The sequence below is a fragment of the Capra hircus genome, chromosome 13 (assembly GCF_001704415.2).
Source record: "Capra hircus breed San Clemente chromosome 13, ASM170441v1, whole genome shotgun sequence".
NCBI classification, from domain to species: domain Eukaryota; kingdom Metazoa; phylum Chordata; class Mammalia; order Artiodactyla; family Bovidae; genus Capra; species Capra hircus.
Genome location: NC_030820.1, coordinates 41,234,644 through 41,255,489, shown reverse-complemented (window position 1 = coordinate 41,255,489; position 20,846 = coordinate 41,234,644). Strand labels below are relative to the sequence as shown.

The 20,846-nt window shown below is 50.2% G+C and overlaps 1 protein-coding gene and 1 pseudogene across 2 annotated transcripts; one reads left to right on the top strand and one right to left on the bottom strand.

Annotated features, from left to right (window-relative positions):
• On the bottom strand, positions 5,558–6,509 carry LOC102172366 (annotated as a pseudogene). Its single transcript, XR_001296397.2, has 2 exons — positions 6,504–6,509; positions 5,558–6,289 (listed from the first exon to the last, which is right to left on the bottom strand). The product of XR_001296397.2 is annotated as an elongation factor 1-beta pseudogene (transcript).
• CD93 (CD93 molecule) lies at positions 17,266–20,603 on the top strand. The gene is made up of 2 exons (XM_005688087.3): positions 17,266–19,600; positions 19,839–20,603. Exons 1-2 carry the CDS (start codon positions 17,676–17,678, stop codon positions 19,861–19,863), a joined length of 1,950 nt encoding a protein of 649 aa, XP_005688144.2. The 5' UTR covers positions 17,266–17,675; the 3' UTR covers positions 19,864–20,603.

Here is a 20,846-nt window from a genome sequence, read left to right as displayed (position 1 = left end):
TGAGACTCTGGGATTTCCCTGATGTACCTCCTTCCCATCCTCCTCCAGACTCTAGCCACATTTTCTCCAATTGTATCTCTCAAACTCTGTTTTGATTTTCTTAACCTGTCTGTGAGCTCCTGGAGGGCAATGTTGTCTATTTCATCTCAAGGCCCCATGATGTAGTGAGGTGTCAGACTGCAGTGATTGGGACCGAGGCAGGGGCTCAAGGAGGACCTTTGCTGGGTGTAAGAGATCAGCGGATGCAGAGCTGGCCCAGTGCAAGACAAGGAAGGAGCCCATGCCTGCACCAGTCTCCTCTCCCCCCGCCTCTCCTGCAGAAGGAAGGGACAAGGCATCTGGGAGCTGGTGATGCCATGGCCCCCCTTGGGCACTCACCCTTGTTAAGGAGGCACAGTGGTTAAGGTGCCTCTAGAGCCATGCATCCCTCCATGATCACACACAAAAAATCCCCAAACAACCAAATCTCCTCATTAGAATGAATGGATTTAAGAACAGTGGTATCTTCAAGGAATGGGACACAGTGTCGACACACAGTTGAGTCACCCACGTCCAACACCTGGGCCCCGCAGACAGGGGCAGGGCGGTCACTCTCCTGGGTGCCTCCACAGACCTAATCACAGTCACCCAGTCACCATCCACACTGTCTGAGTTGGGGACCACCATGCCACGTCCTCCAGGGGATGTCCTGTTTCTCAAGCTGAGAGCTAGTTTCATGGGCTCAGCTGATGAAAATTACAGTTTCAGTTACACTATGTGCCCCTCCCTCTGGGTAAGTGAAGCTTCAACCCCAAGTAAGAGATATGTACCAAGCAGGTCACCTGCCCTGTCAGTAAATAAAGGACGTTGTGGCCTTTGAGCCATCAGCCACTGCAGCCGCCCCAACCATGCACTGCGGGGGGATGAAGAAGGGAGAAGTGCAGGATGCTGGCTCAGGTAGCTGAGGTGCTGGGACACTGGGGAGGTGCTGGGACACTGGGTCCAGGTAGCTGAGGTGCTGGGACACTAGGGAGGTGCTGGGACACTGGGTCCAGGTAGCTGAGGCGCCAGGACAGTGGCTCCGGGTAGCTGACGCACTGGGACACTAGGGAGGTGCTGGGACACCGGGTCTGGGTAGCTGAGGTGCTGGGACACTGGGTCCAGGTAGCTGAGGCACTGGGACACTGGGGAGGTGCTGGGACACATGCTCCAGGTAGCTGAGGCACCGGGACACCAGGTCCGGGTAGCTGAGGTGCTGGGACTCTGGGGAGGTGCTGGGACACTGGGAGGTGCTGGGACACTGGGTCCAGGTAGCTGAGGCACCGGGATACCGGGTCCAGGTAGCTGAGGGGCTGGGACTCTGGCTCAGGCGGCTGAGGTCCATATTGAGCCAAGACTCTTGCATCTTCCCATACACAGTGGTGGTGGTGGTTTAGTCACTAAGTTGTGTCCCACTCTTGTGACCCCATGGTCTGTAGCCTGCTAGGCTCCTTTGTCCCATACACAGAAAAGTACTCAGTTCATTAAATTGAAGTATCTGGATTTCAAAAGTAATCTTCTGATAGTCCAACTATCTAGTTTTTGTTGCAAAAATGCTTATATAACCTGGATCCTCCCTTACCTCTTCAGAGCAGGCCCTCAGAGTGACCTAAGATGCTGTCATATGAACTTAAGTCTTCAGTTTTGGCCCTAAATAGAATTCAATTCTCAGCTTTTAGGTGATTCATTTTTTTTTTTTTTCCAGTTGACAAAGATAACAGTGCACCAAGGGAGTCACCTCTCCTACCTTCCTAGAAAGGACCTTTAACTACTCCATCCCCCACATCCCATGGCCAAGTTCACCCAGCAACCCCGGTTGGGGGCTGGCATCACTGCTAGGAAAATGGTGCTGATGTCATGTGCCTTCCTTGTTATGTTAGCTTGCCTTTCTTTCTTTTTTTTTTTGTTCTTGCTTTAAATGAGCTCCCTCTTTTTTTTTTTAAACTTCCTTCCTGGAGTTTGAGTCATTTCCCGAGGTCTTTGTCTGCCTTAGCTAAGGACCTCAGCGCCCAAGACGGTTTAGAAGTCCTGTTTCTTCTCCAGGGACCTCCGTCCAGACAGAAGCCCAAGCTGGATAAAAGTTCTGGGAGAATTAGGGCATGAAAATAATGCTTGGAGTTTTCCCTAAGGGGAGACTCCAAACGTGGCCACCTTGACCCAATCTCCTTGGGTAGAGAGAGCAGACTGCTGAATTGGGAGGGAAGCTCTTCGAAGCATGAAGGAACTGTGACTCCAGGGAGGAGCCCCCTGTTTCCAATTGTGCTGCCTGGGGAGTGAGTGCTCTGAGCTCACACAGCCAGGAAGCAGGTCCCACACTGGGAGAAGATCTGGACTCTTGCCCCTGGGAAGAATTTTTTGCCCCCATCCATGATCCCCAGCATCAGCACAGGTCAGAACCTGGCAGAATACCCTCACTGTTAGCTGAGATGATGGACAGAGAGACAGGCCCTTTTCCACTGTTTGCTGATGGATGAAACACCCCACCTCATTCCTGGCTTTGTCCCACTGGCTCTCAGGTTCTGACAATGTGGGGTATCTAAGTGGGCCTTCAACTTCCCTTCATCCAATCCCAGCTCCTCTCCTGGGCCCCAGCTGTCCCAGGTTTCCCTCCTGTTAAAGGGGTCCACCCCTGAGCTGGCTAAAAGTGACCCATGGCCCAGTGGTAGTGGCTGGAGCTGACGTGCTGGGTAAGCTGCAAAGGCATCATGTAAATATAAGTGGGGTTGTGCAAACCACAGTCTGTGGGCCAAATTCTGCCTGAGGCCTGCTTTTGTAGATAAAGTTCTATTGGACACGGCCATGCTTTATTGTTTACTTAACGTCTGTGGCTGCTTCAAGCTGGAGATAAAGTAGCTACAATGTGGTTTGTATGGCTCAGAAAGCTGAAAACACATCTACTGTCCAGCCCTTTATAGGAAATGCTGGGGACCCTGGATATTAGAAGACAGTGAGCTATTTAGTCCCTGTAGGGTGTTACCACTTGGATGGAACCTTTTGGAGACAGTCTCTGGGGAGCGGTGTTGGGACTGACAAGTGGGCATCTTCTTTGATGGAGGCCCTGCTGCTCTCTGGTCCCTATAGTGGTTACACAACCCCATATGATGGCTCCCTGCCCGCCCCTGCACGGGGCTGGTCTACACTTTCCCACGGCCTTATCCCTGGTCCTTCTGAAGGTTGCAGCCTTAAAGCCAGGGGACAAATGTAGCCTTGGCTCCTAAGACCCAGAGCATAAGCCAGAGGACCTGTGTGGGTGGGTTTGGCTTCCCTGAGGCTAGTGGGAGATGGAGCTCCTTTGGTCCAATCCTCTTGGAGGTGAAGAAAAATTCGTGACCAAGACACTCTCCTTTCTTTTAATTATACCTTTAATTTTGAGATCCTTATGGATTAACATGCAGTTTATAAGAAACAATACAGAAGACTCCTGGAGTCCTCATCTGGGTCATTTCCCCTGTGATTGCATCCTGCTGAATGAGAGGACAAGTCACAGAAGGATTCTGACCCTCTGCAGTCAGCACCTGAGTCTTTCCAGCATCACAAGGACACCTCGAGCTCTTTTCACAGCCGCTCCCCTCTTTGACCTCTGGAGCCAGCAATCTGTTCCTCACTGCCCACCTTTTTGTCATTTCAAGGTTATCTACACGTGGAACCTCACAACATGCCACCATTGGGACTGGCTGTTTTCAGTCTCTGGGGATTGCTGTGTGTGTGTCAGTAGTTTTTACCTTGTTACTACAAAGTATTATTCAAGGTATTGTAAGCCCACAGTTCGTTAAACCATTCATTCATTGAAGGAGATTTGGGTTGTTAGTAGTTTGGGGCCACTAGGAATCAGCCTGCCACGTGTGTGTATAGGTTATCATGTGAACATGGAATTAGTGCAGCTGTCTCAAAGGAATGTGGCCCAGAGAAAGCAAAGGACTGTGGTGCGGCTGCCTTTTCCTGCTGATCTCCACTGATTTGTGTTTCAACTGGTTGAAGCAGATAACAGTGTCACCCAGTGTTCCTACTCACCCCACTCCCAAGTCTAGGTGAAAATCCTACTCCTGCATCACCCTTACCTCCCCCACCACCCCTGCCTCGCCCATCACTCCCGTCCCCTCCACCACCCCTGCCTCGCCCATCACTCCCGTCCCCTCCACCACCCCTGCCTTGCCCATCACTCCCGTCCCCTCCACCACCCCTGCCTTGCCCATCACTCCCGTCTCGCCCATCACTCCCATCTCCCCCATCACTCCTCCCCCCATCACTCCCGTCCCCTCCATCACTCCTGCCTCCCCCATCACTCCTGCCTCCTCCATCACTCCTGTCCCCTCCATCACTCCCGTCTCCCCCATCACTCCCGTCCCCTCCATCACTCCTGCCTCCTCCATCACTCCCATATCCCCCCATAGCTTCCTGTCTCCTCCATCACTCCCGTCTCCCCAATCACTCCCATCCCCTCCATCACTCCTGCCTCCCCCATCACTCCCGTCTCCCCCATCACTCCCATCTCCCCCATAGCTCCCATCTCCCCCATCGCTCCCGTCCCCTCCATCACTCCCATCTCCCCCATCACTCCCGTCTCCCCCATCACTCCCGTCTCCTCCATCACTCCCATCTCCCCCATCACTCCCATCTCCTCCATCCCTCCTGCCTCCTCCATCACTCCCATCTCCTCCCTCACCCTGCCTGCTCTATCACCACTCCATGTGTGAACTTGGACAAGACAGCCTGGTTCTGAGAGGGTTGCTCTTATTCATCTCAGCCTGTCTGTGGTAGGAAGGCCAGCAGAATCCTCTAGGGTGGGGGTAGGGTTTGCCTTGCAAGGTCTTTGGGGGGCGGGGGTGGGGGCAGTGTGGAGTGCCCTGGGTGCCTGTGACTGGGCTGATTCAGACTCCTAGACCTGAGGATGTATTGACCTGAGTGAAGTCTGCTACCCACTGTGTCCTGGAGGATCAGTGAGGAGAACACAACAGTAAACCTCTATCAGGGAAAATCTGCATGTCCTCTATGAAGCTGCACTGATACCTCGAGTATGCAGTTTCCTAGTGAAGGAAATACCTATATTTCTGCACCCCAACACTCATAACTAGAAACTCTGAGTTAAATCAAATAAATTTGTTTTACCGAATTCTGTGGAACCAGCTGCTTTTGCAGTGTGACAATCTAATTCCTAAAAATTGGTCACCATTTTAAATTTGGTGGCTTCCCTGATAGCTCAGTTGGTAAAGAATCCACCTACAGTGCAGGAGACCCCAGTCCGATTCCTGAGTTGAAAAGATCTCCTTGAGAAGGGATAGGCTATGCACTCCAGTATTTTTGAGCTTCCCTGGTGGCTCAGCTGGTAAAGAATTTGCCTATAATGCAGGAGACCTGGGTTCGATCCCTGGGATGGGAAGATCCCCTGGAGAAGAGAAAGGCTACCCACTCTACAATTCTGGCCTGGAGAATTCCATGGACCGTATAGTCCACGGGGTCACAAAGAGTTGGACACAACTTAGTGACTTTCATTTCATTTTCAAAATTTGGTGGGGGGCTCAGAGATGAATTATTATTATTATTTGTCTTTCAAACTTTTGTTTAAGGGCACTGATCCATGATGGATTTTAGATCTTGTTGAATGCAGCCACATCCATAGACTGTATATACTCATCGAAAGCAGTGATCTGCTCCTCCAGCATGTCTGTCCCAACTTTGTCGTCTTCAACTACACACTGTATTTGAAGTTTTTTAATGCCATACCCAACTGGACCTAGTTTAGAAGAGCCCCAGACCAAGCTGTCCGCTTGAATGTTTCTGATGCACTCCTCTAGTTTTGCCATATTGGTCTCATCATCCCAAGGTTTCACGTCTAATAAGATGGAAGACCGGCGACAAGTGCCGGATTTTTGGCTTTCTTTGACTCATACTGGGTAAGGCATTCTCCTCTTAGCTTCTTGGCTTCTTCACTTTCCTCCTCCTCATCAGATCCAAAGAGATCAATGTCATCATCATCTTTACTACCTGCAGCTCCACTTTCTGTGGTGTCTTCCACATTAGTAAGGTCATACTTGCCCAAAGCTTTCTTCACTCCTGGCAGGCTTGCCTTTTCCTTCTCATAAGATTTGATGTGATTATACCAACGGAGGGCATGACACAAGTCGGCAGGTGGTGGGCCGGAGACGGCTTCAAATACTGCCACATCTGCTTGCGATGGCACGCACCCCTCTACGTAACCCTTGTCCGCCAAGTAGTCGTTGAGCACCTGGAGGCCAGCAGGGGTTAGTCTCCAAAACCCATGGCCACGGCTAATCTAGAACTGGGAGGCAGCGAAGAAAAAGAGGCACGCAACTGGTCAGCACCCAGCGCTAAGAGAAAAAAGGTCAGAGATGAATTATTAACACAACAGAATCACTCTGCTTTTAAAACACCCGGCGTAAAAGCACACTTGCTGAATCACTTAGGTGCAATGCTGGCAGCCCCTGGGCTCCTGGCTGCAGCCTGTTCTAGGAAACCGGTGGAATCACCTCCATTCTGGGTGCTGTGAGGTTGTCACGTGTGATCCCAAGCAGGCAACGAAGAGGCTGCTCCCCGTGTGGGTCTAGATAGGGTTCTGCATGTTGGGGCCCAGAGTGCCCTGAGTCTCCTCCTCCTTTCTGCCACCCACAAGGTTCCCATGGGAAGAGAAGGGTGAGGGCAAGCTAGTGGGACGAGCTGGCTCGGGTGTGTCTCCCCTCTGCCCCCTCAGGGCACCTGCTGTGCCTGAGGTACTGGCAGGCTGCTGGGGTTTGGACGAGGAAAAGCCAGTCTCCCCAGAGTTTTGTTGTTGCTGTCCTGGGCTCTGCAGGGGGCCCCCCTCCCCACCTCCTTCCCAGTCAGCACCAGGCAAGGAGGCCAACTCTTTCCCCAGAAAGAGCCCAACCTGAAGCCTTTTCTCTCTTCCACTATGGAGTTGAGGGGGGAGGAGGGGAGAGGCAGTGGTTGGCCCCTAGAATTCTTTTTTAAGATTTATTTGATATGGACCATTAGAAAAAAAAGCTGTATTGAATTTGTCCCAGTATTGCTTCTGTTTTATTTATTTATCTATTTCTGGTCGTGAGGCACGTGGGATCTTAGTTTCCCAACAAGGGATTGAAGCCACATCCCCTGCATTGGAAGGTGAGATCTGAACCACCAGGGAAGTCCCAGACCCCTAGAACTGTTGTGTGAAAATGTGGTTCTGCAAACAGACCAAAGGCCTGCAGACCTGGGAGGACTTCTGAGGCCCCTGGGTCAGGTCTTGTCCCACAGAGTAAAATCTTTAGAGCCCAAAGTCTGGAAAGAATGCCACTGGCTGCAAGTAATAGCCAACAAGTCAAACAAAAATGCTAATAATTCCCTGTGCTGTACAATATAGCCGATATTTTATAGTACCTTGAAGTATAATCTATAAAAATCTTAAATCACCCTATCGGACACTTGAAACTGGAACAATAATGTAAATCATCCATCCTATGATAAAAATGCTAATAATGTCAAATAAGAAGTCTTGGCAGGGTGACTTTAGGGTCAGCCTCCTTTCATCTTCATGCTCTGCTCCTCTGAGTGTGTCCGCTCATCCAGACTCCATCAGCTTTGCAAACCAGCATCCGGAAGACCATACCAAGTATGGGGTGTCTATTTCTCATGTCTCTGCTTGAGGGCGAGGAGAAGTTTCCCCAAGCATCCAGCATTCTGCCTCAACCCACGTGGACGGCCTGTGTCACATGTCTGCCCTGGTCCAGGTGCTGGCCATGGGGTGGACTTGCCATCATTGGCTTAGACCTGGATCAACGAGTTTCTGATATCTCTTGATGCTTATTGCCGACAGGTACACAGGTGAACTTGTCTTAGGAAGAAGGAGAGAGAGCATCTTCCCCACAGCTCACTTTATACAGAGAGAAATGCACACAGATCTTGATAGACCCCAGGTAACTTTCAGCTGAACTACTATCATGGCTTCAGATGAAGCAGGTGGGGCACTGGGTGGATAATCAGTGACACTAAGTTCCCCAGTGATATAGGAGCCAGCTGGGCAGCCTCCAGGGGCACTGGCAGGGCCGCTGATTTCCATGTCAGGGCGGGGTCACCATCACCAGAGGCTATTTTTCAAAAGAAGCCAGAAATCCAAATCTTCACATAAAATCTTACACTTCCTAAATATTGATAATGAATTCACATTTTTACTGACATGATGGGGCTAATAAAAATGGTCTAAGAGCTGGACTTCTAGAAATGGGAATATCAGACTACCTGACCTGCCTCTTGAGAAATCTGTACGCAAGTCAAGTAGTAACAGTTAGAACCTGACATGCAACAACAGACTGGTTCCAAATTGGGAAAGGAGTATGTCAAGGCTGTATATTGTCAGCCTGCTTATTTAACTTCTATGCAGAATATATCATTGCTGAAATGCCGGGCTGGATGAAGCACAAGCTTGAATCAAGATTGCCAGGAGAAATATCAATAACCTCAGACACGATATGCAGATGACACCACCCTTATGGCAGAAAGTGAAGAGGAAATGAAGAGCCTTTTGATGAAAGTGAAAGAGGAAAGTGAAAAAGTTGGCTTAAAATTCAGCATTCAGAAAACTAATATCATGGCATCTGGTCCTATCACTTCATGGCAAATAGATGGGGAAACAATGGAAAGAGTGAGAGATTTTATTTTCTTAGGTTCCAAAATCACTGCAGATGGTGACTACAGCCATGAAATTAAAAGGTACTTGCTCCTTGGAAGAAAAGCTATGACCAACCTAGACAGCATATTAAAAAGCAGAGATATTTGCCAACAAAGGTCCATCATAGTCAAAATATGACCAACCATAGTCAAAGCTATGGTTTTTCCAGTAGTCATGTGTGGATGTGAGAGTTGGACTATAAAAAAAGCTGAGCACCAAAGAACTGACACTTTTGAAATGTGGTGTTGGAGAAGACTCTTGAGAGTCTCTTGGACAGCAAAGAGATCCAACCAGTCCATCCTAAAGGAAATCAGTCTTGAATATTCACTGGAAGGACTGATGTGAAGCTGAAAATACTTTGGATGCGACGAACTGACTCATTTGGAGAAGGGCGGGTGACAGAGGATGAGATGGTTGGATGGCATCACCGACTTGATGGACATGCATTTGAGCAAGGTTTGGGAGTTGGTGATGGACAGGGGAGCCTGGTGTGCTACAATCCATGGGGTCACAAAGGGTTGGACACAACTCAGCGACTGAACTAAACTGAACTGAAGACTGGACCCAACTTGGAGCCCATGATGCTCCTTCTTTGGATAAACAGGTCAACATCTGGAAGTTGGGATGAGGCTTTGCTGTGGCCTCTTTGCACTGACTGGCAGTGGGACCCCTACTTTGGGAGACATCAAACATTACAGGAGAGGACTGAGGGCACTGTTACTGTTCCCAGGTCTAGGGACCAGACCACTTTCTAGCTGTGATCTTCTAAAGAGCACTAGAGAAGCAAGATAAGAGAAACCAGGACACTCAGAGGAGATTACTAGGGATGTTTCCTGCAATGAATGTCCCAGGCTGTGCTGGAAACAGGTAGGGCGTGGATGCTGTGATTCATCATTTCATGTAATTCAGAATTGTAATTCAGAGATGTAATTCAGAGATGTAATTCAGAACTCTTTGGGGAAATGAAAGGTGATGATAAAACAGACACCAGTTAGTTAGTTCAGTCGCTCAGTCGTGTCCGACTCTTTGCAACCCCATGAATCACAGCACGCCAGGCCTCCCTGTCCATCACCAACTCCCAGCGTTCACTCAAACTCAAGTCAATCAAGTCGGTAATGCCATCCAGCCATCTCATCCTCTGTTGTTCCCTTCTCCTCCTGCCCCCAATCCCTCCCAGCATCACAGTCTTTTCCAATGAGTCAACTCTTCTCATGAGGTGGCCAAAGTATTGGAGTTTCAGCTTGAACATCAGTCTTTCCAACGAACACCCAGGACTGATCTCCAGGATGGACTGGTTGGATCTCCTTGCAGTCCAAGGGACTCTCAAGAGTCTTCTCCAACACCACAGTTCAAAAGCATCAATTCTTTGGCGCTCAGCTTTCTTCACAGTCCCATTCTCACATCCATACATGACCACTGGAAAAACCATAGCCTTGACTAGACGGACTTTTGTTGGCAAAGGTTTCTGCTTTTGAATATGCTATCTAGGTTGGTCATAACTTTCCTTCCAAGGAGTAAGCGTCTTTTAATTTCATGGCTGCAATCACCATCTGCAGTGATTTTGGAGCCCAAGAAAATAAAGTCTGACACTGTTTCCACTGTTTCCCCATCTATCTGCCATGAAGTGATGGGAGCAGATGCCATGATATTAGTTTTCTGAATGTTGAGCTTTAAGCCAACTTTTTCACTCTCCTCTTTCACTTTCATCAAGAGGCTCTTTAGTTCCTCTTCACTTTGCCATAAGGGTGGTGTCATCTGCATATCTGAGGTTATTGATATTTCTCCCAGCAATCTTGATTGCGGCTTGTGCTTTTTCCAGCCCAGCGTTTCTCATGATGTACTCTGCATATAAGTTAAATAAGCAGGGTGACAATATATAGCCTTGATGTATTCCTTTTCCTATTTGCAACCAGTCTGTTGTTCCATGTCCAGTTCTAACTGTTGCTTCCTGACCTGCATATAGGTTTCTCAAGATGCAGGTCAGGTGGTCTGGTATTCCCATCTCTTTCAGAATTTTCCACAGTTTATTGTGATCCACACAGTCAAAGGCTTTGGCATAGTCAATAAAGCAGAAATAGATGTTTTACTGTGGCTCAGATCATGAACTCCTCATTGCCAAATTCAGACTTAAATTGAAGAAAGTAGGGAAAACCGCTAGACCATTCAGGTATGACCTAAATCAAATCCCTTATGATTAAACAGTAGAAGTGAGGAATAGATTTAAGGGACTAGATCTGATAGATAGAGTGCCTGATGAACTATGGAATGAGGTTCATGACATTGTACAGGAGACAGGGATCAAGACCATCCCCATGGAAAAGAAATGCAAAAAAGAAAAATGGCTGTCTGGGGAGGCCTTACAAATAGCTGTGAAGAGAAGAGAAGCAAAAAGCAAAGGAGAAAAGGAAAAACTCTGAATGCAGAGTTCCAAAGAATAGCAAGGAGAGATAAGAAAGCCTTCGTCAGCGATCACTGCAAAGAAATAGAGGAAAACAACAAAATGGGAAAATCTAGAGATCTCTTCAAGAAAATTAGAGATACCAAGGGAACATTTCATGCAAAGATGGGCTTGATAAAGGACAGAAATGGTATGGACCTAACAGAAGCAGAAGATATTAAGAAAAGGTGGCAAGAATACACAGAAGAACTGTACAGGAAAGATCTTCAAGACCAAGATAATCACGATGGTGTAATCACTAACCTAGAGCCAGACATCCTGGAATGTGAAGTCAAGTGGGCCTTAGAAAGCATCACTACAAACAAAGCTAGCAGAGGTGATGGAATTCCAGTTGAACTATTTCAAATCCTAAAAGATGATGCTGTGAAAATGCTGCACTCAATATGCCAGCAACTCCACAGCCAAGAAGCGGTGGCTGGGTGGGAGCAGGAGAGCCGAGAGGCGATACTCCATGTTCAAGGTCAGGAGGGGTGGCTGTTGAGGAGATACCCCATGTCCAAGGTAAGAGAAACCCAAGTAAGATGGTAGGTGTTGCAAGAGGGCATCAGAGGGCAGACACACTGAAACCATAATCACAGAAACAGACACCAGACAGATAAAATTAAACAAATGGGCCCAAACTTGGGCATGTGAATCTAGGCTCAGGGTAGCCATAGAAGCTGAATCCACCAGAAATTGAGAGGGCTCTCTGCATACCCTGGGCCATCTGTACCTCGACTGGAGTCAGTTGGCCTAGATTCAAGTTCTGACTGTACTCCTTACTAGCTAGACAAGTTCCTAACCACTTTAAGCTTTCCCAGCTGGAAAATAAGCATGATGGTCACATCAGTACCCATGTCACTGGGTTGTTAGGGGAAATGTTTTATTCTTTTTGGTATTTTTTCTCTGTTCCTTTTCTATAACTGTGTGTATATGTGTTATATGCTGTTGTTGGTCAGTCGCTAAATCGTGTCTGACTCTTCGCAACTCCATGAATGGCAGCACACCAGGCTTCCCTGTCCTGTGTCCCTGAGTTTGCTCAAACTCATGTCTGTGGAGTTGGCAATGCCATCCAACTAGCTCATCCTCTGTCATCTTTTCTTCCTGCCTTCCATCTTTCCCAGCATTAGGGTCTTTTCCAATGAGGTGGCTCTTGGCATCAGATGGTCAAAGTATTGGAGCTCCAGCTTCAGCATCAGTTCTTCCAATGAATATTCAGGACTGATTTCCTTTACGGTGGACTGTTTGGATCTCCTTGCAGTCCAAGGGACTCTCAAGAGTCTTCTTCAACACCACAGTTCGAAAGTATCAATTCTTTGGCACTCAGCTTTCTTTATAGTCCAACTCTCACACCCATACAAGACTACTGGAAAAACCATAGCCTTGACTAGATGGACGTTTGTAGGCAAAGTGACATCTCTGCTTTTTAATACACTGTCTAGGTTTGTCATAGATATTCTTTCAAGGAGCAAGTGTCTTTTAATTTTGTGGCTGTAGTCACTGTCTGCATTGATTTTGGAGCCCAAGAAAATGAAACCTGACACTGTTTCCACTTTTTGCCCATCTGTTTGCCATGAAGTAATAGCACTGGATACCATGATCTTCATTTTTTGAATGTTGAGTTTTAAACCAGCTTTTTCCCTCTCCTCTTTCACCTTCAAGAGGCTGTTTATTTCCTCTTCACTTTCTGCCATTAGAGTGGTATCATCTGCATATCTGAGGTTGTTGGTATTTCTCCTGGCAGTCTTGATTCCAGCTTGTGAGTCATCCAGCCCAGCATTTCCTGTGATGGACTCTGCATATAAATTAAGTAAATAGGGTGACAATACTTGACATAATCCTTTCCCAGTTTTGAACCAGCCCATTGTTCCATGTCTGGTTCTAACTGTTGCTTCTTGTCCTGCATTCAGCTTTCCATCCTTTCTGGATTTCCTTCCCATTGAGGTAACCACAGAGCACCGAGCAGAGTTCCCTGTGCTGTGTAGTAGGTTCTCATTAGTTACCTGCTTTATGTATAGTATCTGTATGTGTCAATACAGTCTCCCAATTCATTTCTTCAACCCCTTTCCCTCTTGGTTCCCATATATTTGTTCTCTATGTTTGTGTCTCAATTTCTGTTTGCAAATCTGTTCATCGGTACCATTTTTCTAGATTCTACATATATGTGTTAATATACAAATTTCTTTTTCTCTGTCTGACTTCACTGTTTTCTAATGACTGTTACATGCTTGCTTTTTTTCATGAAGAATTGAACCTTGATTGTGGGACATATAGACATCTTTATTTCCATAAAACTGTATTGTCTAAATAGGGCAAAACTCTATGCCATTTATTGGAACCACTGAGAGTGTTGTAAATGCTAAAGAGATCTTGAAAATTGCCAATCCAGCTGTGTGAGCAGGGTTTACAGGCTCGCATCTCACGCTGAGCTCTCCTCGAGACAGAATCTGCCCCAAGCCCCGTACCCTTTCCTTGGTTTATTTCTTTCCAAATGTTGATGAGCCACTTTGTTTGCCAAAGCCAGATCTGGGAAGTGAGTACTAGTTAGCCTTAAAAACAATGCTCAGCCCAGTCAAGTTTTCTGTAAATACTGTGCATGATACGTTACAAAAGGACACTATTTATGAAATGTGGGTTTGCAGAGTACATCATGAGAAATGCTGGACTGGAACAAGCTGGAATCAAGATTGCCGGGAGAAATATCAATAACCTCAGATATGCAGATGACACCACCCTTATGGCAGAAAGTGAAGAGGAACTAAACAGCCTCTTGATGAAAGTGAAAGTGGAGAGTGAAAAAGTTGGCTTAAAGCTCAACATTCAGAAAACAAAGATCATGGCATCTGGTCCCATCATTTCATGGGAAATAGATGGGGAAACAGTAGAAACAGTGTCAGACTTTATTTTTTGGGGCTCCAAAATCACTGCAGATGGTGACTGCAGCCATGAAATTAAAAGACACTTACTCCTTGGAAGTAAAGTTATGACCAACCTAGGTAGTATATTCAAAAGCAGAGACGTTACTTTGCCGACTAAGGTCCGTCTAGTCAAGGCTATGGTTTTTCCAGTGGTCATGTATGGATGTGAGAGTTGGACTGTGAAGATGGCTGAGCGCCAAAGAATTGATGCTTTTGAACTGTGGTGTTGGAGAAGACTCTTGAGAGTCCCTTGGACTGCAAGGAGATCCAACCAGTCCATTCTGAAGGAGATCAGCCCTGGGATTTCTTTGGAAGGAATGATGCTGAAGCTGAAGCTCCAGTACTTTGGACACCTCATGCGAAGAGTTGACTCATTGGAAAAGACTGTGATGCTGGGAGGGATTGGGGGCAGGAGGAGAAGGGGACGACCCAGGATGAGATGGCTGGATGGCATCATGGACTCGATGGACGTGAGTCTGAGTGAACTCCGGGAGTTGGTGATGGACAGGGAGGCCTGGCGTGCTGTGATTCATGGGGTCGCAAAGAGTCAGACACAACTGAGCAACTGAACTGAACTGAACTGAACCAGCTAAGGGGCAGGGGTGGGGGTAAGGGCAGGGGAGAGTCTTTGAAGAAAAAACTCCCTGTCTGCAGCCAGTGAAACAGGTTTCCTCCTGCTTAGTTTTGCTCAGTGGGGGGCGGGGGGGGGGTGTGGGGTCGGACTTTAGCCAGCACCTCTGTCTCTCTGTTGCCCTAATGGACTCCTCACTGGGGTGATGGCATCAGGACTCCCATCTGCCCTCACTTACAGACCAGGAAACCCAGCCCTCTGGAGATGCGGAGCTTAGGTCCCGCCCCAAAGCCAGCAAATATCCAAACCAAGGCACCAAAGCCAGAGGCAAGTTTAGGTGATCAACGCTTGTCAGCATACTGGTGGGACAGTGACTCCTCCCCCGAAATCCCCTGCCCAGATGTGAGCCCCCAGAGCCCTCACAGAGCCCTCGGAGCCCTCACAGAGCCCCCGGAGCCCTCACAGAGCCCCCGGAGCCCTCACAGAGCCCCCGGAGCCCTCACAGAGCTCCCTGGAGACGTGAGGAACTGCTACGGACTCTCATACATGGACAGAGGTCCCACAGCTCGTCTAAAGCCACACAGCTCCTGAGGGGCAGAGTGGGATTTGAACCAGGGGTAGATGTGTTCTGTCCCTTTAAACAGCTGGAAACTCACAAACCACCCCTGGTGAAGTGTGTCCTCACATGGTTTTACATATGTAGGATAGTGTACCCAGGAGGCTCAGTGCAGTAGCTCACACGTGGCACAGAGTTTATTCTTTAGTTTTGTTCATTTTTCATTTTTTAGAGATGTTTATAACTGCTCTAATTCTATGAAAAGGGGAACAATATAGCTCCATCTCAGCCTGAAACCATGGTTGCCTGCTGAGTGGTCCTCACACACCATTCAGGTCTCTCTGCACAGAGGGTGGGGGGCTGCCACATGAAGGTCTTAGCCCTTCAGTGCTTCCCCATGGATTTCAGATATAATTCACGTTGTCACTGAGCTCTCAGGGCTCCTCCCCTCCCCCTGTCCTCCTTCCCATTCCTCAGGCTCTCGTAGGACCGCCCTTCCTTCACTCCCTTAACAAGGTCATGGGCCTCCCACCCCAGGGCCTTAGCACATGCTGTTCCCCCACATGAATGCCATTTCCCCTCTCATCTTTTCCTCCTTTAAAGTCCAGCTTCACTGTCATTCTTTCCCAGAGGAGCCTGTCCCAAGTGTCCATCCCAAGGATTTCTCCTGACACCCCGAGGTACCTGTCACAGCTAAAACTGCTCAACATGTTAAATCTGTCCATTCTAAGGGATGTCAAAGGTTATGAAGGCAGGAGTTTTCTCCTAGAATATCAGTGCTGAGCCCAGTATACAATAAGGCCTTAATCAACATTGGTTGGGTGGATGGATGGTTAGGTGGATGGATAGATGGATAAAAAGATGGATGGATGGATGGGTGGGTGGATGGTTGGATGAGTGGATGGACAGATAGGTGGGTGGGTGGATGGATCTCCACAGACACTAAAGAGCACAAGGAGAACTCAGTGGATTCTAAGAAAGCATCTCTGGACTCTTGCAAACATCTGATTAAAATAAAAAGAACGTAAGAAGCACCCCCTGAGGGCTCTCTGACTGGAGTCCTAGATGAGTGCTTTATCCTTGTGTAGGCTGAAAGCCCCTGAGTTCCCAATCCCCACGACACCCTACTGGAAGCTCTGAGGAGAGCTGGTGTCCCATCTCAGTCACTCGGAGGTTTGCCGCTCTCCACTGAGTGCTCCCTTTGGGGGCTGGGTCCTCACCATCCACCCAGAGTGCCGAGAGTCATGGGTGCCCGTGGGTAGGGGGAGCAAAAGGGGGAGGGTCCAGTCCCCTCCCTTCTCTGGGGAGCCGGATGTGTGGTCTGCAGGTCTCCTGAGAGTCCCAGCTGGAGCCCCAGGTCACCTGCTCAATTTGGTGTCACCCCTTGCTGGCCCCTTCCTTGCCCTTGTCTCACCCCTCCCCTCTCAAATAAACCGTGAATCCCAAATCCTTGTCTGGGCTCTACTTCTTGGGGACCCCAACCGGTGACAGTCTCAGTGAGCAGAACGCACTGTCATCACAGGAAAAGAACTCTTCGATTCAAGGGCCTCTGTGAGTCGCTGTTCGGAAGGAGGTCAGCCGTGGCCTGGATGGATTCTGGGCCCAGACCTCCACCCTTCCGGTAACCCCGAGCTGAGGAAAAACAGGCGCTCAAGTCTCAGCCTGTGAGGTCAAAGACATTTTCATCTTTTCCTTTATGATGCTTTCTGCGATGCTGCCACATCACAACACAGCATTTGCGCTCCAAAATCCTGAAAACTGCCAAATTTCACCCAATTGGGTTTAACGTTCTCGAGGAGGGAGCTTGGCATTGTGTTAGAAACTCAGACATTCCCACGGCCCAGTTCCTATTTTAAAATTGCCTATCTATTTAAAGTTCACGATGGGGGGACATAAGAGAAAAAAGACTCTCAAAGCCAAAGGGAACATGAGCGAGCAAAACGAGAGCCCAGTTTGCTTCTAAAAAAGGCTGAAAATTATAACCATCGTGTCTCAAGTCTGAGGATTTTTTTTTTCTTTCCCTCTTCTGGTTGTTTGCAAACCAAAGTGGAATTTTATTATGGGTTATGAAGTGAGTTTCTCAAGTTCCTGGCCCCCTCCAAATCTCTACTCACTCCGCCGCGTGCCCTCACATGGATGGGAAGGAGGAGGGACCCCTAAATAAAGGCGCTGGTGCATGCAAGCCGTAAACGTCTCCCCACCCCCATCGCCGCTGCATTTCCTTAGCCCGCACCCAGCGACGTTGCCTGGCTCCTTTTATGAACAACAAAACCGTGATGAAGGCAGCAGGAGTCAGAAGCCATTCAGCACAGGAAGCCCCTGTATCCGGTGAGGAATAAGAAGTGCAGTGGCAGGATGCGCCTTGGGTCAGGGGGCCGCGGAGAGCCTTCAGCCTTTGTGTCCTTCTCTGCGACGGAGCGTCCGCGTCTGAGCCCTCGGCTCTCGGAGCTCAGCTCGGGCTGCCGCTGTCACCGCCAGGGCGTCAGCCTCCCACTCAGAGGGACACAGAGGCCACGATGGCCAGTTCCGCTGGCCTGCTGCTGCTGCTGCTGCTGCTGTCGATCCAGTCCCAGGCGGAGAACACCATTGACCCGGAGGCTGTGGTCTGTGCGGGGGCTGCCTGCTACACTGCCCACAGGCGCAAGCTGAATGCGGAGGATGCCCAGCTCCATTGCAGCAAGAAAGGGGGCAATCTGGCCACGGTGAAGAGTGAGGAGGAGGCCCGGCACATCCAGGGCGCCCTGACCCAGCTCCTGCTGCTGGGGGCGCCCCTGCCAGAACGCCAGAACAAATTCTGGATTGGGCTCCAGCGAGAGAAGGGCACTTGCCCGGACAGCAGCCTGCCCCTGAAAGGCTTCAGCTGGCTTGGCGATGGGGAGGCCTCGCAGTACAACAACTGGTACAAAGAGGTTAAGAACACCTGCATTCAGAGGCGCTGCGTGTCCCTGATTCTGGACCTGTCTGTGCCGGGCCTGGCCAGCAGCCTCTCCAAGTGGGTCGATGGTCCTTGTGGGCAATCCGGGTTTCCTGGGAGCAACATCGAGGGCTTTGTGTGCAAGTTCAGCTTCAAAGGCATGTGCCGGCCGCTAACCCTGGGGGGCCCAGGTCAGGTGAATTACACGACCCCTTTCCAGGCCACCAGCTCCTCCCTGCAGGCCGTGCCCTTTGCCTCGATGGCCAGTGTGGCCTGTGAGGACAGGGACGAGGGCAGGCCGCACTACTTCCTGTGCAAGGAGAAGGCCCCCAGTGTGTTTGACTGGGACAGCTCAGGGCCCCTCTGTGTGAGCCCCAAGTTCAGCTGTGACTTCAACAATGGAGGCTGCCAGCAGGACTGCTTCGAGGGCGGGGATGGCTCCTTCCGATGCGGCTGCCGGCCAGGGTTCCGGCTGCTGGACGACCTGGTCAGTTGCACCTCTCGGAACCCTTGCAGCTCCAGCCCGTGCGGAGGGGAGGCCACGTGCTTCCCCGGGTCCCTCGGAACAGACTTCACATGCCACTGTCCCCCAGGCTACCAGCTGGACTCGACTCAGCGAGACTGCGTGGATGTGGACGAGTGCCAGGACAACCCCTGTGCCCAGGACTGTGTCAACACCCCTGGGAGCTTCCGCTGTGAGTGCTGGGTGGGCTTTGAGCCTGGTGGCCCCGAAGAGGGGGCCTGCGTGGATGTGGATGAGTGTGCCCCTGGCCACTCACCCTGCGCCCAGAGCTGCACCAACACCGAGGGCTCCTTCTATTGCTCCTGCGAGGAGGGCTACGAGCTGGCTGGGGAGGATGGCACCCAGTGCCTGGACGTGGACGAGTGTGAGGTCCAGCAGGGTGGCCTCTGTGACAGCCTGTGCTTCAACACAGAGGGGTCCTTCCGCTGTGGCTGCCTGCCGGGCTGGGAGCTGGACACCAACGGCGTCTCCTGCACTGGGGGGCCTACATCGTTGGGGCCACCGAGCAGGTCTCCCCTTGGGGAAGACACGGGAAATGGAGAAGAGGGGCTCCAGTCTTCTGCCACCGTGCCCAGTCCCAGCGGGGACAACCCTGAGGCTACCTCCATGGTGGCGCCCTCCAACAGGAGACCCTCCCTCCCAGCTAGGGTCCCCATCTCCCTGCCTCCACCGGAGATGCTGGCCCCCAGTGAGACGCCTGGGGTCTGGATGGAGCCCAGCACCCATCACCCCACAGCCACCACTGGCCACAGGGAGTCTGCAGGCGAGGATTTCACAGCCAAGCAGAGCGACCAGGGCACGGACGGACAGCAGCTGCTCTTATTCTACATTCTTGGCACCGTCGTGGCCATCCTGCTCCTGCTAGCTCTGGCCCTAGGGCTGCTGGTCTGTCGCAAGCGCAGGGCCAAGAGGGAGGAGAAGAAGCAGCAGCCGCAGAGTGCCGCGGACAGCTACGCCTGGGTCCCCGAGAGGGCTGAGAGCAGAGCCACGGAGAACCCCTACAGGTGAAGGAGGCTGGGTCGCCCGGGGGGAGTGTGGCAGGCACGGGCGCGGGGTGGGGGCGGCAGTGACCGTGGCACGCAGCAGGCAGAGGTGAGGGGCAGGCACGCCCCCCTGGGATCTCCTCGAGGCCCACACGTGCCCTCTGGGGGTGCCACCCTGCCCCGTGTCCCCGCGCCCAGGGTTCCAGATGGCATGGCCCCAGAGCAACAGCTTCCAACGTGTTGCCCTTTGTTCCTGTAGTCCGACGCCAGGGACAGACTGCTGATGCTGACGAGGCCCCTGGACACTGGCAGCGACCACCATCCTCGGAGCCAGGAGACCGTTGAAAGCAGGACCCCCATCCTCCTGGAAGACTAGACTGGAATCCTAGCAAGTAGTTCTCAACCTTCTCTTTAAATGCCTGGTAGCTTGAACTGTGCAGGTATCACACGTGTGTAGTGTGGAAGCAGGGGAGGGTCAGGTGTCATTTCAGGAATTTCATGCGTGTTAACAATTCTCCTTCCCTTTCCTGTTGAAATTCAAATGTGACTGAGTTCATGTAACCCCTGACTCTGGATCAGACTTGACATGTCAGGTGCTAACAGGCTCTGTTTGAACTGTTTCTCTGCCCGCATACACCTCTATTAAGAGGACGCTAATCAGGGCAAATTTGGACTGAAATGATTTGTGCCTTCTGGTGTGATGAAGCCTGAGTCTATCAGTTGTCTGATTATGTAAGAAGCTCTGTTTCTGATGGAGGGAACATGTTCAGGCTGGAGACATATGTTTTCCATTCTTGCATTTCCATCCAGTTAGGCAGCAGAGGCAGGGCGTTTAGAAATCACATCTCTCTAGCTCTTCGGGTTCTAATTGTCTTCAGTGTATTTGCAAATGAAATCTGAACAATGTCGGGAAAATTGTACCAAGCGAGTAAACAGTGACTCTGGAAACTAGGGTTAGAAGGCAGGGTTTGTTTCAAAACTATGTGAGTCAATTTATCTCAATAAATGTTCCCATGTTCCACCATGTGTTTGACTGGTGAGACCGACACTCGTGAGGTCAAAGGTTAAAGACCACTGGTCTCCAGGGCCAAGTGGCCCCACGCCCCCGATGCCATCCTGCCGTCTCTGCACTCTGCCTGGGCTTGGACGCTCTGGTGATTTCTGGATGATGTGAGGGGCTGAGTTTAAAAGGTGCTTTAAGAGCATTTAGCACAGTTCACGGTGGTGGAGGCCTCCTGAGAGCTGAGCCCGTCTTGTGGACACAGCA

What these genes read in the sequence shown, in the direction of transcription:
- CD93 (XM_005688087.3), top strand. Translation starts at nt 17,676, where the DNA reads ATGGCCAGTTCCGCTGGCCTGCTGCTGCTGCTGCTGCTGCTGTCGATC. An exon ending in GCCACGGAGAACCCCTACAG is followed by an intron (nt 19,601 to 19,838) that starts GTGAAGGAGGCT and finishes TTGTTCCTGTAG; the next exon opens with TCCGACGCCAGGGACAGACT.